Source organism: Acanthisitta chloris, unplaced genomic scaffold (genome assembly GCF_000695815.1).
Source record: "Acanthisitta chloris isolate BGI_N310 unplaced genomic scaffold, ASM69581v1 scaffold23538, whole genome shotgun sequence".
In the NCBI taxonomy this organism is placed as follows: Eukaryota; Metazoa; Chordata; class Aves; order Passeriformes; family Acanthisittidae; genus Acanthisitta; species Acanthisitta chloris.
The window spans coordinates 17,727-35,180 of record NW_008685702.1 but is presented as its reverse complement, the minus strand read 5'-3'; the positions used below and the strand labels follow the sequence as shown (position 1 = coordinate 35,180).

General features: G+C 38.3%; 1 protein-coding gene across 1 annotated transcript in view; it reads right to left on the bottom strand.

The window, feature by feature from the left end:
• Window positions 1-17,454, bottom strand: part of IPO5 (importin 5) — a 34,695-nt gene that overhangs the window by 3,936 nt on the left and 13,305 nt on the right. Inside the window, exons 8-23 of the mRNA XM_009079876.1 lie at window positions 16,231-16,318; window positions 13,267-13,373; window positions 10,864-10,988; window positions 10,686-10,775; window positions 10,426-10,599; window positions 9,990-10,208; window positions 8,688-8,771; window positions 7,762-7,894; window positions 7,550-7,671; window positions 6,965-7,061; window positions 6,333-6,505; window positions 5,802-5,913; window positions 5,185-5,240; window positions 4,494-4,616; window positions 3,643-3,862; window positions 609-837 (exon numbers count right to left, since the gene is read on the bottom strand). Of these exons, the coding sequence (XP_009078124.1) occupies window positions 609-837; window positions 3,643-3,862; window positions 4,494-4,616; window positions 5,185-5,240; window positions 5,802-5,913; window positions 6,333-6,505; window positions 6,965-7,061; window positions 7,550-7,671; window positions 7,762-7,894; window positions 8,688-8,771; window positions 9,990-10,208; window positions 10,426-10,599; window positions 10,686-10,775; window positions 10,864-10,988; window positions 13,267-13,373; window positions 16,231-16,318 (2,152 nt within the window). The remainder of the gene's footprint in view (window positions 1-608; window positions 838-3,642; window positions 3,863-4,493; window positions 4,617-5,184; window positions 5,241-5,801; window positions 5,914-6,332; window positions 6,506-6,964; window positions 7,062-7,549; window positions 7,672-7,761; window positions 7,895-8,687; window positions 8,772-9,989; window positions 10,209-10,425; window positions 10,600-10,685; window positions 10,776-10,863; window positions 10,989-13,266; window positions 13,374-16,230; window positions 16,319-17,454) is intronic.

Sequence of the window (17,454 nt, the reverse complement as noted above, 5' to 3'; positions counted from 1 at the left end):
AGAGGCTGTGAACACAGGACTGGCAGAGCTCCAGCCTGAGCCACCTGCACAGAGCTGAGTGCAGGAGTGTGCCAGTTCTGCAATTCCCACGGACGTGCACACATTGCAGCATTATTATGGTGTCTCTATACAACAGTTCTGTAGGAAAACTAAGCTCCTTCCTTTATATTTATCCCTTAAGATATAATAGTGCCAGCCAGAACGTGACTACTGCTAGTGCTGACATTCTTCCACTCAATTATTAAGTGCAACTTGCACCCAAACTAGAATAATTATATTATTCTTACTCAACTGACCTATGGGAGGGAACACAAATCTAAAGAACAAGCTGTGGGACTAGATGCTTTCAATAATAACTGAAGTCATTATTACACACTTATTAAGGGAGATAGCACTGTACCATGAATTTATCCCTATTATTTCTCTACTTTATAGCTTACTTTGTTGATACTCAAAGCTTTTGGAAAGCAAAAAGGGCCAAACTACTTTAAAAGGTTACAAAAAGCAGGCTGCAAAAGCATGTGTGCTGCTCTTTATGGACAAAGAGTGCAAGGAAAAAACCTGCAAACAAGGTTAATTTCTGCATTAGCATGAAGACTTTGCCTTACCTCTCAAGTAAGTCACACAGATAATTGAAAGTATGAACAGCTTCTTCTTTGTCTTCGTGAAGTGGAAGCCATGATAACCAGTGTGGCAGGACTTCTTCCACATTTACACAGTCAGGCTTGAACTTCATTATCTTTCCTACAGCTGAAATGCAGTTCTCTGTTGCATTGACATTCTCTTTGGTTTTGGCATCTGGTGACTGAATGACTCTCACCAGCAGTGGAAGCGCCTCTAATTGTTAAACAACACAAGAATAAGGATTAGTGAACTATCAAGTCCTACTTTAACAACATATAAATTCTGTATGAGACAACCACATGTATTAAACCCCAGGACTTTCTGTGTCCCAAGCACCAAAATCCAGCCACTCCAATGTTCCTCTACTTCAAAGTTCTTCTCTGCTCAGTAATAATGTGAGCTGTAGTGCATGTCTACAGTGTATGCCTGCTGTACTTCTGCTGCTTGTGTGCACATATAAAAAAGAAAATCTATGTACATAGACACGTCCATACACACCTCCCACCACTAAAAGGTGCCCTAGGAAAAGCTCAGAGGAGTAATCTCACCTGGCATGGTTTAAATAAAAAATCAAGTAAAGGAAATGTCTTTCAATGAAGGAAAAATGCCAATTTTCTTGCTAGGTTAATAGTAATTGTATTATTTTAACAAGCACATGCACACTTGTAAATGGAGATTAATGTCACGTTTTTAGTTAGTAGTGTCCATGCAGACTTCAGAGCACTCTGAGAGCATGCAGGAACAATTGTTCTTGTGTTCTTCTGCTAAAAATGTAACACTAGAGCTGTGAAGTTCTGTATCAGCACAGAAAACAGGTTGTGAAATTCTGCAGAAAGCACACTTCAAAATAACTCCAATTACTGAGGAAGAGTGAGATCTCGCACAACTGCATTTTGATGAGCAAGTAGCAGCTTTGCAGTTTAGGAACATGCAATGACACATGCTATATTAACTCCACTGAATTGGATTTTTGAAGTATTCAGCAGCTATGGAAAAACATCATTATCCCTAAGCTAGACAAGGATACTCTTATAGGCTGATAAATTTACAGAACTGCAGGAGCATTGGCCATCAGACCCACTAGCTTGTGTATTAAGTGCAGGATAATGATGCCAGACTACTCTGCAAAGTGGAATTTATTTCAAAGAAGTCTACAGTGTCCAGGCAAACTGAGTCTGCATTTTATACCTCAAGTTATCATGACTGCTGAAGCTAAATGTAATCTGTTTCCTCACTCCTTAATACCAATGGATGACTCTGTAGGCATGTGTGTCCTTGAAGCCATAAAAATCAAGCCATATGCATCAAAATGAATCAGTGTAAGTTTGCCCTACAGCTTAGCAGACAAGTTTTCTTTCTATCTATAAAACAGATTCATTCCCACATAGATGTTGTGTTTGATAACCCTTAAAAACCTCTTGACCATAAAAGACCATCTTCTATCACAATAATAGGTTTTTTCAAGGGCTGACAGCTCTGACATCTGGCACCCTCAAAAGTTTTGAGGCCACTGATGTGATTTAGAAATGTGATGTAGTTGATTGATGCAATTTTCACGGAGAACAGTTGATTATATTCTTCCACCAACATGTGAAATAGAAGCAATGTTAACCATTGCATTGATTGTAACTTTGTAACCCTGTTCAGAAAGTCACTTGACTTGCTGCAGGTTTTCCTTCCATCATAATTCTGTGCTCTTTAGTAATTCTAGTTTTTGTTAATTTCCTTTCATCATACTGTAGCTCATGTGTCATTTACAAGTTCTCCCTATATTCCTGGATTTTTTCAACTGACTGCCAAGAACACTCATGTTAATACATCTGCTTTTTCTGAATAGTCTCCAGTCTTTACATCCTGCTACATACTTGCAATGGAACAACATGCCAGTGCAACATATCAATCAGCAAAGAATCCAATTGTAAGTAAATGCTCACAAACATGGAGTTTTTCAGAGAAGACAGCAAAACCTATGGGGTAGGAAACTTCTCATGCCATGGATTTACTCTGTTTCTAATCACAGCATATCTTCATCTATTAAAACAAATCACAAAGTTCTTTCATGTACATACAAACGGATTTAAATGCTTTTGAGGTGCCTGCTAATAAACTGTATGCTGTAAAGTAAAAAGGTTTCTTTATCTAGCCTTCAACTAAATGAGAAGCCAAGTGTCTGGGCTTAGTCAAGGCTTAGATACAAAGAAATACAAAGAAAAGGATCAAAACTTAAGTAGGGCAAGGTAAAGTTTGATGAATGAAAAATAAAATTAAGACTTCAAGAGATCCTAAAAAGCCCTAAAAATTCCAAAATCAGAACTGTCTTGACCTCAGTATCTACTCCTCCAGTCTTGGGACAAAACATAAAAACTATATGGAAAAGTTTACAAAAAAAAACTTTCAGGAAGTGTTTTTCTAGACACTTTTAAATTTTAATGCTCTTAATGTTTCTCTGCAAAATTTCACATCCTTCGTTTTTAAAATTTTTTTTAAAGACACCGCATCTTCATTGTTACCATGCAACAGTTATGTTCACATTACCAATGAAAATTACAACCCTGATTCACGTAGATATATGTTAAAGCCCTAATTTATCCCTGTCAGAGGATCCTTATTTTCTTACATCATGTAATTCAGCTTTTATTTAAGATTTATGTGAAATACATATTTGAAATATGTATTTTCTCTATATTTTCTCAAAAAAAAAGGGGGGGAAACTCTGATAAGGGATGCTATTTAGTGTCAAAATTGACTTTGCTGGCTGGCAAGAAGAGTGCAAGCAGAAAATTATTTACTTAAACTCAAGACAAATTTGAAGCTTTATAGAAACTGGAGACATTCAGAAAGAAAGCAGACAAGTTTCTGTAAGTATTATCACACTCATTTCATTTCTTATGTCACAGAAATCAGGCAGCCTATTTCCCTGCCAAGGGAACAGACCTCACCAACCAAAAGGTGAGCAATGGTCAAATTTTTCCCTGCCCTGAATCACATTCCAACAGTTTTGTCAGATGCAGGTCATACCTGGGCAGAAAGGACGATAGCTGTCCCCGCCGAATTGTGCCATCACTCCCACACCGTAGGCAGCTGCTTGCCTGACCTCTGGGCTGCTGTCACACACTGACTCCAGCATTGGCCTCAGGAAGTACTCAGCATATTTGAACGAGGAGGGGCTGCAGTGCTCTACGATGTCGTCAAAGATGCACAGCCCCCACTGCCGGTCTGGCCACGGCCTGTGTGGACACTGCACCAAAAACAGGTAACATATGAGACACCTTCAGACTGGCCATTTTTGTACAGTCCATGACTGTATCAACAGAACAATCAGAGGAACAGTGCTCTAGTACTTCTGTTAAATCTTCCTGGATTAAATTTGATCCTACAAACTTGCAATTTTCTGTAGTGATACTCGCAGCAATACCATAAACAAAACAAAATCCAGGTGACTACCTGGGCTAATTAGAAGAATAATGAATCTAGGCTAAATCCTTAACACCTCTATTTCACACTCCGTTATGTATTTCAATCTCAATATTCCCTACTAGTCTGCAACACTTTTTTCTGGCCCTCTTCTTGAAATCCATTTTAGATAGCGTCAGACACTCTCAGGGAGAATAAACTGCTCAGAACAGCTGCATGTGTCAGAAATCCTGGGTCTTGCAATACAAAACTCGTAAGTAGCACAGCACTGCAGCTGCTCAGAAAGCACAGGGTAACAACTTCATTCTTGATCCAGAATGAGCCTTCAACTGCCTCTGTTCTGTAAAACAGTAATTACTACATCCTCTGTACCAAGTTCTCTGATACTGCAGCACAGAAGGCCTATTAACATATCAGAAAAAAAAAGTCAAATCAGAAGAGAGCAAGGTACTTACAATTAGGTTGACAATTAGTGGAAGTAACCTTTCAAACCATGGCAGTACCTTCTCCTTGTAACTGCTGAATATTGAGTGCAAAATGTCCGATACTTTAGTCAAAATATAAACATCACTGTCATCCTGAGAGGCAAAGATAAAATTCACATTAAGACTGCAGACCTCTCACAGAATCAATAAAGTTAGGAAAGACTTCCAAGATCACTGCGTACAACCTTTGATGGTTGATGTGACCCATTTCTTACTGAAGTTTTGAAGGAATATGGTAACAGAACATTCTTCAGGAAGAAATAAGTCTGAGGATGCACTATGTTTTAACCAAGTAGCACAGGATGTCTGTGTAATGTAGAATCATAGAATCATCAAGGTTGGAGGAGACCTCCCAGATCATCGAGTCCAACCATTAACCTGCCACTCTGCTGTAACCTCTAAACCATATCCCTCCAGCATCAGATCCAGATGCCTGTTACACACTTCCAGGGATAGTCACTCCACCACTTCCCTGGGCAACCTATTCCAGTGCCTGAACACCCTAACAGGGAAAAAAATTTCCTAACACCTAATCTGAATCTCCTCTGCCTCAGCTTATGACCATTCCCTCTAATCCTCTCACTGCAGGCATGGCAGAAGAGACCATATGTATTTGCATCCTGGTGCATGATGAGTGGAAAAACTCCCCAAATCAACTTACTTCATCTTGTAATGACTCTTCAACTTGTTCATCATAATCTTCATCTTGTCTTTTCACTAAATTAAAAAAAAATAATTAAACCATTACCTTTCTATAAATGCATAAGAAGCCTGTGAAAGGGAAAAAATGATGCAGAAACTAATTTAGAAATCAGGAAACAGTAGCTGAAGATGCAACAGGAATTTTCTGTCTTTAAGATGTTTCAAAGAGCTTTCACAGAAAAACAAGTATGAGACAGCTCACTTTAAGAATGTGTAAAAGCACATGGAACAGAAAATACACCAGCTTGACCACAAAGACAAGAAAAGTGTTTAGAAGCAGGAAGCTACCACTGCTTTAAGAAAACCCAGAGAAATGACACCACCATAGACATGTGCACTGCCTTTCAAGTAGATCTGTCCATCAGCTTTCAATTAAACTACAGTATTGCTGCAAACGATGCTATCGTCATCCTCCCAGAGTTTACGGATTCTGTTGTATCAAAGCCCAATTACCTTACATGAAAAAGCAAATCAAAGAAATCTGAACTAAGCTTTATTCCTGTGTCAGAAATAATTAGGGATTCTGCTTTAAAGAACAGCTAGATCACATGTTAACAGGACTTTGTGTTAACTTACCCTGTCTTAATTCTTGATTTTTAAAGTGCTCCTCTAGTTTTCCTTTCAGTATTCCTCCAAGTTCCTCGAAGTGTTCGTTGTTAAGGCATCCATCTCCCATTACCTCAATGCACTTGTGAAATAAAACAATCAGATTTTCAGCTCTAAGTTATGTGAGCAGGTCTTAATGAAAGCTAAGCAAAGAATATTAATACATGCTCTGGATCACTAGCAGAAATACTACTATAGAACACTCATACTGTAAGCAATGCTGAAATGACACAAGTAAGGCGTAGTACCACTGTGCATTTCATGCCCAGAACTTCAGTCATTTGTGGTTAAAATGAACAAATCTGACAACTGTTTTAGGTTAATACTTTGGTATTTTTGCAGAAAAATACAACTAAATTTTTGCAGCAGCTATAACAACACTTCTAGTCAAACCAGATTTCCTGTAGAGGAAGCCTTGCATTTGTTCCAGCCACTTAAAGGAATGTCCCTGCAAAAAGCTACGAACAGTAACACCACAGAAATCGCAAGGAAGAAGGTTACCTTGGCAAAAGAGTGCATTATTTCTGAGAGAACGTCCGACTCCGGTTCTGTCCCAATGGCTTTGATGAGAGCATCACACATGAAGTGCCACATCTGTGTGAGGTACTCCGGCCCACGCACTCGAGCACATTCAAGCAGGAGAGGCATCGACTCTGCTGCTGCCACTCGGACACGTGTCATGGTTAAGGAATAAAGTGCTTAGAACAGAAGCACCACCACAATGGTGCTCTTAGCTTTCGACCCCAAACTGATATTTTTTTATCACAGTCCAGTGCATTTGATTTCTTAATTAGATACAGGTTAAGATCACAGGGAAATCAAACTGTTTGCTATTTAGAAGTGGCTTCAGGCCTGTTTCAGGCCTTGACAGAAAAGCTGTTCAAGTTCTCCTTTGCTTTGTTGGCACAAACATCACTTTCTCCACTGACTGCTTATTTAAGAAGACACCAGGGAGAAAAGTAGGATACATTGCCTAAAATAGTGTGCAAACCAACCTTCTCAGAAACAATTTCTGCTATAAAGGCACAGAATATTTTAACACTAACACCTTCAATTCATTTAGGAAAACAGTTAGCATGACTGACTCTTTCAAACCAAGTTTGTTTCCACAGTAGAATTTGTTAATAGGATATCATCATGGAAATAGAACTTCAATAAGGGAACCATCAACTTTACAACTTGCTCTGTGTACTCCACAAATCCTTCTTTTAGTTCTCTTGCATAGCAAACCTGAAAAACAGAGCATAGAAATGCCACCTTTAAGGGAAAATACTAGTAAGATTGTTACAAGTGCAGCTATTTTTTATTTATTTTTAAAACCATGCAACAATCCATTTACCTTCCCCCTCGACTATGGTATTTTAAGAAACCCTGATAGCAGCATGAGTTCTCACTCTTAGTGCTTGCATGTATGCTTCAAACGGAACTCAGAAACAGCAAATTTGCCAAAAGGAATTACTTTTTAATACTTCAAATTCCTTAAAAGTTTTGCTGACAAAGGAAAACTATCTGTTAATTTAAAAAACTGAAGCTTCAAACTGATCTATTTTCAAGTAAGCCACATGCAACAAAAGTGTCTGAAATCCAAAATTAGCAATATCACCCGAAAAAAAGAACTATTTCATGTGATTCTGTAAGGAATATTTTTGTTACAGATTTTGGCTTCAGACTCCCTTGGCCAGTATCACACAGATCACCAAAACTCTTCTGTTACTCACCAGCATCTGGCATGCAGTTGCTTTTTCTTCAAGGCCTGCAGTTTTAATTCCAAAACTTTGCTGATCACCTATGTTTACAAATTCCCAACCATCATCATCGCTCATATTCTCCATATCTTGTGCTGTTATAGAGAAAGGAAAAAAATTGATCTAGAAGTGCTACAAAATCATTTATTTCAGTATTTTTTCAAGCAAAACAATCTAAGACCTACTGTCTAAAAGAGCAACTTCAGGTTTAATAGATGCAGTCTTCATTAAAGGTCCCATGACAACAGGAAGGTACTGCTGAAATTCCTTTCCAAGAATTTTACACATCCTGGCCCATGCTGAGATCATGTAAGAAATCTGGAGAAGAAAAGCAAGTCAGAATTTTCATGTCCCACATTTTATTTTAATGCACACTTAAAAGGAAAGCATAAAGAAAGAACATTATACAATAGGACTTTTAAAAATAATCTGTCAGCAGTGCATAAAACTTCTTTCAAAGGCAACTCATCTAATATGCAATCCATATCAAAATGCATCTTCAAAAGACCTGTCCAAAGTCCTTCTCACTAACAACACCCTGACAGCACCTCTGATCAAAGTTGCTATACATGTAAAAATGCAACAGGATAAGGTACACTTGCAATGCAATGATGATTGTCTTGAAGACTAAATTTATTTTTGAAATTATCTCCCAAATTTAAACAATACTACTGAGCCACATCCCTGCAAAGGTAAAATAGAGCAAAGAGGAAAAAAAAGGAGCGCAGTACTGTGTTTTCAAAGGAGTATTTGTTTTCAGATGCACAAGTCAAAATAGCTCTCCACTCATTAGAACAGCTGTCTAACAAGTCTTGTTGAACTATTTATAAGAAGGTGACAGCAAGGAATAGGTCACAGAATGCCAAACAGAGTAGTTACTAACAGGCAAGGAATGGTTACCCACAAGCTCAAATTTCTTCAGCAAACACAGGCCCTGGAAGTCTCATTTCCTAACCATGCTCCTGTGAAAGGTTCTAGGGCCATCTCAGGCCAATCAATGTCAATTTCTGTAAGACAGGCTGGACATTCAGCCTCAAGGGCTAGGGAGGGGGCAGCAACCTCACGTTTTTAATACTAACCAATGAGCTATAAAGATACAATTTTAACATACCTGTGGATCATCATCTTCCAGATCACTGAAGTCTGTTTGTGTCTTCAATAACAGCTGCATTACATCTGATGCATCCTGCATAAACTAGATAAGAGGAAACAACTCTACGTTTGTAAAGGCAAATTAAGGGGGCATTTCTCAGAGACTTAAATGCTTACTTAAATTGTTTGGTGTTAAGTCCAATGCACTATCAAGACACAAGCTGAAGTTGGAACTAGATTGAAACGTGGATAAAAGTGAACACAAGTTCTTTTTCTGGAAGCATCACCAAACTGCTCTTGTCTGAAGCTTCACTGTACCTCTGTTCATATGCATGAAAGCAGAGGACTATTTAAATAAAACACTACATAAATTACTAATACTCACCAAGAAAAATCTGACAGTTTTAACTTACCCAGATATCCTCCCTACTGTTTTGACTTCTTCATGGAACTGGGATAAAAGGTGACAGCACGAGCTACTTATTCATGAGATAGTCACATTTTAGGCCATATGAGATGTCCCAATTATGTTATCCTCCTTTCACTCCCCACATTCCCAGTAGTTCTCCAAGAATAATTTATTCAATGTTATGTATAAAATTTGGCTAAAATTTAGTTTCATGCATGGTAAATTTACTGGTAGTCCTTCCAAGTCAAAGGGAGGGGCTGACAATGGGGTGGGGGCTATCAGTACTGTCATACTGCATACATCACGTGATTTCCTTTGAAGTGTGACTTTGTTTTCTTCACTCAATAAAATTAAAATTTACAAACTGCAATGTGAACTTGCTATCAGGACAAAGCTTAGACTCTTATATAGCTCCTTCAGTTGTTTCTTGGATCTTTGAAAGACACGTTTTAACAAACTCACCAAAAATACCCTGCCAAACACATCAAGCCTCACGACATACAAGTACTTCAAGTTTCATAACGAGCACATGTATACTTTTTCAGTCATCTGCATGCAAGAACTATGCTAAGTCTCCTTTGAACTACTAACACTTTGCCTGTCATTCTGACACTGCCTAAATGAGATGCTCCAGCATTTCTCTTATGGCAAAGAAAAACCAAAGGAAGAAAAAAAATGCTTGCTTTCAACATTGTTCTGTGTGACAAGAACAACTTAAACTGCAATCAGATTCTATTGTGAATTTGTCAATCTAAACAGCAGGACAGTCACCTCAGAAATGAAAACACAAAGGCAAACCTAGAAATCAGCAACACAGCTATAAGTTCAACACATGAATATATTAATTGTTAACACCACAAAAAAAAGGCATTTTAAAATACATTTAGGCCATTATATAAGATCTAAACTTACCTTTTCTTTACCAACAGCAAGACCAATTAGGCTGATGCATTCAATAGTCTTTCCTCGTAGAAGTCTTAATTCCTTCTGAACAGCATTCTCAACAATGTGTTTTAAAGAGGGCATAAATAAATCATAGTAGGGCACAAACTTCTCCTGTGCTGTATCTGCAACTGACGCAATTGAAGTCACAACTTGCTCCAAAACTAGCTTAGTGCCCTTCTGTATCAACTTGGAAAGAGAAAGAATAAAATGTTATATTTCTAAACCACAAAAAGCATGCCAAATCTAACAATCTGCTCTTGCATGTATCCTAATACTTATCAGTTCAGGCCAACACCAGCAGGTGTGTACCCTGGCTCGTTTCAGAGGACTTAGTTGAGCTATCCTTATTCTGCACACGTAACAATGTTACCCTCCAGAAAACAATTTGTTTAGTATATTATACCTCTTGCAATTTTATCACCATAATGGAATGAAGATGCTTCACTAGATTATCCAAATATGGAATAAGCAGTGACTTGGGACAATCTTCAGTGAAGTTTATCAGTGCTGCAGCTGCATGGGCTTGAACACGCTGGTTGCCTTGATCCTCCATGGTTTGCAGAAGAGCTGCTATCACCTGAAAAAAAAATATTTATTGTCAAAAGTTTCTGAAGGAGACATCATTTTACCACTTTTTTCCCCCCCTACTATTCTACTACTTGCCTTCTCATGAAATTTCTTTTGAAACCCAGGTGCAAAGTCTGTTGCCATTTGTCCAATAGCGTTACACGCAGCGTATCTTACTCTTGGATGCTGAAAAAGTATTTCCTCAAACGGTTAACAAGTAGTCATGAGAGCAGAAATGAAAACATTTCGAAATAATGAACATAATTGTACTCACAGGATCCTGAAGGAATAGCAAAACAAAATTAACTATCTCATTTAAAATTCCCTCCATCTGTTGGTGGCAACCTTCTCCGATGGCAGAGAGTGCCATCAGGCCAGCATGCCTGTACTTCCAGTCAGCTACACAAGAGTAAAAATGAAGTGTTCGTTACTCACTTTGGAAACCAAAAAGCACCACAAAGACAATTCACCGTTTTTTGTGGGGGCTGAGGGACACAGGAGGAGGTAGAGTGAAGAACAGGAGATGGGAGGGAAATCAATGCATCTACTTGATTTGTTAAATACTTTTCACTTTTCCTCACACATACTTCCAAAGATGCACAAAAAACTGAGTGTCTAATCCAGGCCAAATCCAGACCTAGAAAAAAGAATTCTGAACTGCTGATACAAGTATGTACATAGCACTAACACCTGGAAACTGCATTTTAATTAAATGAGCCAAGCAGGGAAACATCAGGACAGTATTTCCATTTCCCTCTGCCCTTTCTTTTTTTCCTGTTTCAATGGTATTGTTACAGCCTACACCTTCCTCTTTAGGTCAGGAAGAGAAAAAGGACTAGTGATTCAAATGATACCTAAACTTAAAACAAGTAAATCATCACTACTAAACTCTTCAGCAGTCTCCCCAAGACTCTGTAAGAACAGTAACATTCCATCTGAGGATGTAAGACTTTCCCACCTCCACAACCTGTTAGCCTATTCTCAGGGTAGTGGGTATTGTTGAAATGAACCTTTCATGCCCCTCTGCCTTTTCTTTAGGCAAGGGAAATGTCAGAAACTCCAATTTCTTTTATTTATTTTTTACAAAAATCTTTCTCTGTACTAAAAACCATGGGGACTGCAGAAAAGAAAGCCAGAAGGATAAACAGGTTTATCAAATTACCTGTGGGAAAGGCATGTGACAGAACTTATTTCCCAAAATAATGTAATATTTGATTATTGCTGTAATGTATTAAATTCCTGGAATGAAGAACATCACAGTTCAGAGCAGTGCAATCCTGACACTCAAGCTTCTGCCTGACCAGGATGAGATGAAATATCATCTTGACAGAAGGTACAGTAAAGCAGCAGTTTAGTTTGTGCTATTTCAGTTCATTAGATGTTCCACTTAAGCCTGCACCTCTTGTTACTCTCACTGTTACTATTCGCATGCATTCCAAAGTTGAAATTAATCTATAAAATGAAACTCAATCATCTCTGGACCATCTGACCACCCAATCCAAACACAGAAGCTTTAAATTATTATTTCAGTAATTGTTTGTGAGAAAAGTGGTGGAGACAGGAGAAGGAAAAGTTTGATTTGAGAGTATTGACGACGTTTTCATCTAAATGTCTCTTTCCTCCCAAATCTCTACCAGTGACAGCCTCTGAACCAAACAATCTCTTTTGCATTTCTCTTCTCCAAAGAGTGCTAATGGTTATGGAAAGCTCTGACCCAGGAGAAAGACAGCATCAGGCATCAATTGCACAACTTCTCCCCTTAACAGGAGTCAGGTCCTACAGCCGTTAGATCCACTCCTCTCTGTGAGCACTACAAAACTAAGCAGTTGCTCGACTTGAAGCTATTAACACTGAAAGACTCAGTTCATCTGTTCCTTAATAAAACAGTCTTCTTTGGACTGGGTTTTAAACCAAGAAGGTAGAAATAGTAGCCAGAACTTTTGCATTATCTTCTACTTCAAAGGCTGAAAGCACAGGTCAAGTGACGGCGCGCGAGAGAAACGCAGAGTATGCTGCTGAATGGCCTGAGCAAGCATGACAGGCATTTCAAGAGGAAGAGAAGCACACAAAGCAACTGATAACAATATATGGAAACACCTCATGAAACAAATACTGAATTCAGCATACCAAAACACAGCCAGCCTACTCAAGACTTCTGTATTTTGGTCCATCAAGTTACAGGGGGAAAAAAACCCTGGAAGTTTCATCAATCAACTAATGTATTAAATCTTCACTTAAATGCAGCACTTCTGAAGCAGCAAGAACACTGAGCTACAAAGTAACAGGTAGCACTTTAGACAAACGTACTGTGAGGGACTACACAGGGATTTAGAGAGAATATTTCTAATTAAAAAAACCCCAAGTCTTCCCTTATTTATATATAATTCACATACTATGTTTTTAAAAAAACATACTGTTTTGTTTTTGACATCTCTGTTCAGCTGTCCATGTTCCAGAAAAAAATGCTGCCATGCACTGAATGTAAGTTTAATAAATCAGTCTAAGAGAAGGTATAAACTTCCAAGTTCATAGTATTTACAGTTTTTGCTTCTGAAATCAAAAGGGAACGTGTATAAAAACAAGTAGCTAAACATGACTATTTAAGAGGTATCAAAGTTCCTGGGAAGGACAGAATTGTTAAAGAAAAATAAAATAAAAAGGCAATGCAGCTACTTACGATTCTGAAGCATTTGCATAATATGTTCTTTAATCATAGGTAAAACAAGTTTTCCTCCAAGGCCACATGCCATCCTGTCCAGTGCACTCTCACCAGCCACTGCATTGCTAAACAACAGGCACAGAAATATCAGTGCTTTGATATCCTCAATAAAACAAACAGTTCAACAGGGCACAGAAGTGCCTTCCATGCAGTTCTAGCTTTCCACACTTTTGCCATCTGAATGCACATGAGCTTCCATAGTAAATCTATCATACCCGACCCTGAAAGCACACACACTGGTCACAAAACAGTTGCTCTAGTCGCATGTGCTCTTGTCAACGACTCAGGCAGAAAATATCCAGCCCAGGTGAGGAATTTGTGACTCTCAGACAGTTACAGAACTGAGAGCAGACAAACATTATCTGTGTAAAGTGATTTGTTCCATCCAATAGAATTATTCCCTACAGAAAAGCAAGAACGTTTCCAGGACACAAATAACTCCTGTAGTCTGGGTATAGCTAGCACTGTAATAACTCAAGGTTATTGCAGTCCATCCTAGACACCCATGATGATAGAAAAGCTGAATAATTGTTCAGGAAGGGATGAATCTCCCCCTTCTTTAAAGTCAGCTGGGTCAAAAGCAGAGGTCTTCAAATTATTGAGCTAGAATCCCCAAGTCTCATTACAAACCATAAATAGTCTAGAAACTCACACACTGTGAACAAAGGTGTTTGTGAAAAGATAGTGACAGTACTCTATTTGTTCTCCAGATTAGTCATGTTCTGGTAAACAGGCACTTCACCAGCAGAACAATGGAGCATGGGAACAGGTTTGAATTGGAGCAAACTTTACTAAAGTTAATGGCAGCTTTCATTTGAGATACCATTCTTGGAGCTGTCTTCCCACCACTAATTTACACATTTGGTTTGAGGAAATAAAGATCTCAGAAAAATGACCACACACCTCCCTGCAATATTTGCAAGGCTTTTGCCAAGAAATGAGGAAGCTGCATTAACCTTTTCCTCCTTTAGAATTTCACTGCTCTATGAAGTCAGAGCAACAAAAAACTGGAAATGCTAAAATATTCCCTGCTGCTTTTGTGTAGGCTGACTCACATCCCCCTTAATCAGATCCAAACACACCCTAACTAGGGTGCAGCCTGATGATCATTAGCCTGTTTCTGGGACTGCACAAAAATTCCAGTCTCCTCACAAAGCTAAAAAGACTCAGCACCAGAAGACCTTAGCATGCACATCAGCCACTCAGCTCTCCACAAAGGTGAACTTCAGAGGTGGGAAGCACACGGTAAGACCAGTGAACCTGCTACACACAAAAACAATTACCACCACACACACAGCCACCAAGGCATAGCCCCTATTTTGTGTCTAATTCCTCAAAGTCTCCTGCTACTTTTGAGGCCCAAAAGAGCTAGATTTCTCCTTCAGGCTAAGGTTGCTGAACACAGCTTGTTTTCTGATCTTTGCTCACTCTACTTGTGACTTGTACAAAAAAAGGGAAAATTTCCATTCCAAAATCCATAGGCAGCTAAGCTGCATTTAGAACGAAGTTACTCTGCTGACAATAAAATGGCATGCCTCAAGTGGATGATTCAGAGTACTAACTAAGCAGCCTAAAGCAGGCCATCTGAATCAACTTCCACACCCTGAAAGGCTTGAGGATTTGAACTTTTAAATTCTATTTCCCCTTGAAATTTAGCTGGCCAAAAAGATTCAAATACTCAACAAACCTGAATGTAGTGGTGGTGTCTGACAGTTCTACCTGTATGGCAAAAATTCAAAGCTGAGGAAACAAACAGGTTAAAAGGGTCTGCTATGTGACAGAGGGGAGAAAGGACAGGTTACTTTCAATTTCATGAAAATTTAGTTCCCCTTTTTAGTTCAAGGGGAACTGAAAAAGTATTCCAAGTCAAGTAGAGATTAAACAGGTTCTTCCATAAATTCCTATGCATCAGTTCTGCAAGTGTCTTTACATGCCTGGTATCTAGTAAAAGTCACTATACAGTTCAGTGGTAAACCAGTATCTCTTCTATTGCCTATTCTCCTATGAGGATCTCTAAGTGTTCTGTGATATAGTGTCAAAACACTAATTACATCTGAGTCTGGAAGGAGATGCCTGATAAGTCAAAAAAGCATCTAGACTGGTAAATGAACACGTGTCTCTACAGAATTATGGCTATAGTTATCTTCTACACCTATTTCTGCTTTCTTCTACTTGATTCTAACTGGACAAGAGTTAATGTAAGAGCGTGCTGCAGACAAACCACTGCCATTCCAGTAAAAAGTTGGAGCAAGGTACAAAGCATGTAGGAATGAGCAAATCAGAATGACTGGGCATATTGAGATCTTTCTCACCTAACACACAAGAAGATAAGCTACTGCTAGCCATACTAAAGGATTTAAAATAATAGCAAAATTACACTATTTTTGAGTCAGATGAAATCCAGCAAGAAATTCCACCATGCATGGTAACACCCTTTCAAAGACAGGCAGCTCTTTTGTATAACACCACCTTTTCAAGGGCACAGACACATAAAAATACTATCTCTATTGGTGGTAGATGATTCAACAGGTCAGTATGCTTCAGCTTTGGTTCCAGATAACTTCAGGGTAAACCCTCAATTTAATGGATTAGGAGGCACTGACCAGAACTGAATAAAACAAATGACAGACAAAAGTTTGAGAAGCTCAACCAGTACAAACCAGCAGACAAGAGGACATGTAACTTGTCAAATTACAGCAATATATGAATACTGAAATAACCTACTTCCTTGCTGAAGAGTACCTAAGTAAGCTACATATAAACTGAGAACAGCCATATGTACTGCTCATGGCAGAGGGGACAAAATAAAAAAGAGTTGAGCAAAGAAAAAGTAATACACTACAGTCATTGGCATTCTGCACTTAAAATCTGCCTTTAGCCACTCTCTTGTTAACATATTGAAACATCTAGTTTCATAATTACCTGTCAAAATCATCGTCTGCAAGCTCATCTGCATTTGCCCAATCTTCATCTTCTTCTAAGTCAACCATCATTGCTAACATTTGAGGAACTGAAAAAAAAAAGTTTTATACTCAGGTTGCTTTCTTAAAATAGATTCTCAAATAACAAGCATCAATTTTAAGTTTTCTCCTTTCAAAAAATTTTTGAAGAAAACTAACTTTTCTTCCAGTAGCAGATGGCCAAGTCTGTCAAACTGCATCAGCCAATAATTCAGAATAGATTGTCAGAAAAATATTTTCAGAACATGCAAATCAAGAGTAAAAAAAAGATAAAATGTGAGTGTATTTCTTACCGAGACTCATAGTGCAATGCAAGACTCTTTGTAAATCATAAAAACTATAAAAAGTAAATTCCTCGATAAACTCTATGTTCTTGAAAGAGTTAAAAGTAGCACTACATGCTTTAAGAACTCAGCTATACTTCATCAATTTTGCTGAAACTTTGACATCATCATTTGAACTTTTACGGATGAAAGACTATATTAATTACGGAAGAATAATACTCGATCCTTAGTTTTACTAACCTGGTAATTTTTGTTAACTATATGTACAGTGATTACTTGACATGAAGTTTTACTTTTACAATAAGGTAATGGTTTAAAACTTGAGATTTTTTTCCTCACTTAATGCATATTTTTGTTTTGTACCATGAAAATATCTCACATGTAATAATCCACCAGTTTTCTACTTCTCCCTCTGTAGATTGACTGTCCACACTTCTCAGCAACTTTAAAGAGACTATTACTCAATCTCTATCACAACATTCAACTACTATGCAATAAGCACCAGCCATTTTTCCTAGTTCTCACAGGAGGGAGTGCAGTGATTTGTCTGTTTTAAGCCTGCCTATGAAATATGGAAGAAAAACATCATCTGCCACAAATGCTATGTGGTTCCAAAGACTGATGCCAATGTTTGTTGCTGAGCACCATCATTGTATCTAGAACCTGCAATACCTTGTTTCTTCTTGATGTTTAACAGGAATGTGGTTGACAGGAAGTATAGCTTCAGAGTTTTTGAAAAACACAGAGTTGTGCATTAAGTTTCAACAAGCCCTCAAAATTTAATTACTGCCAATATATGGATTGCTTACAGGCAAGTTAAGCATGAGCCCCCAAACCTGCTTCTTATCAGAGCATGCCATGACTCTCCCTTTTCTGGAGACTGAGCAAAACTACAGCCAAAG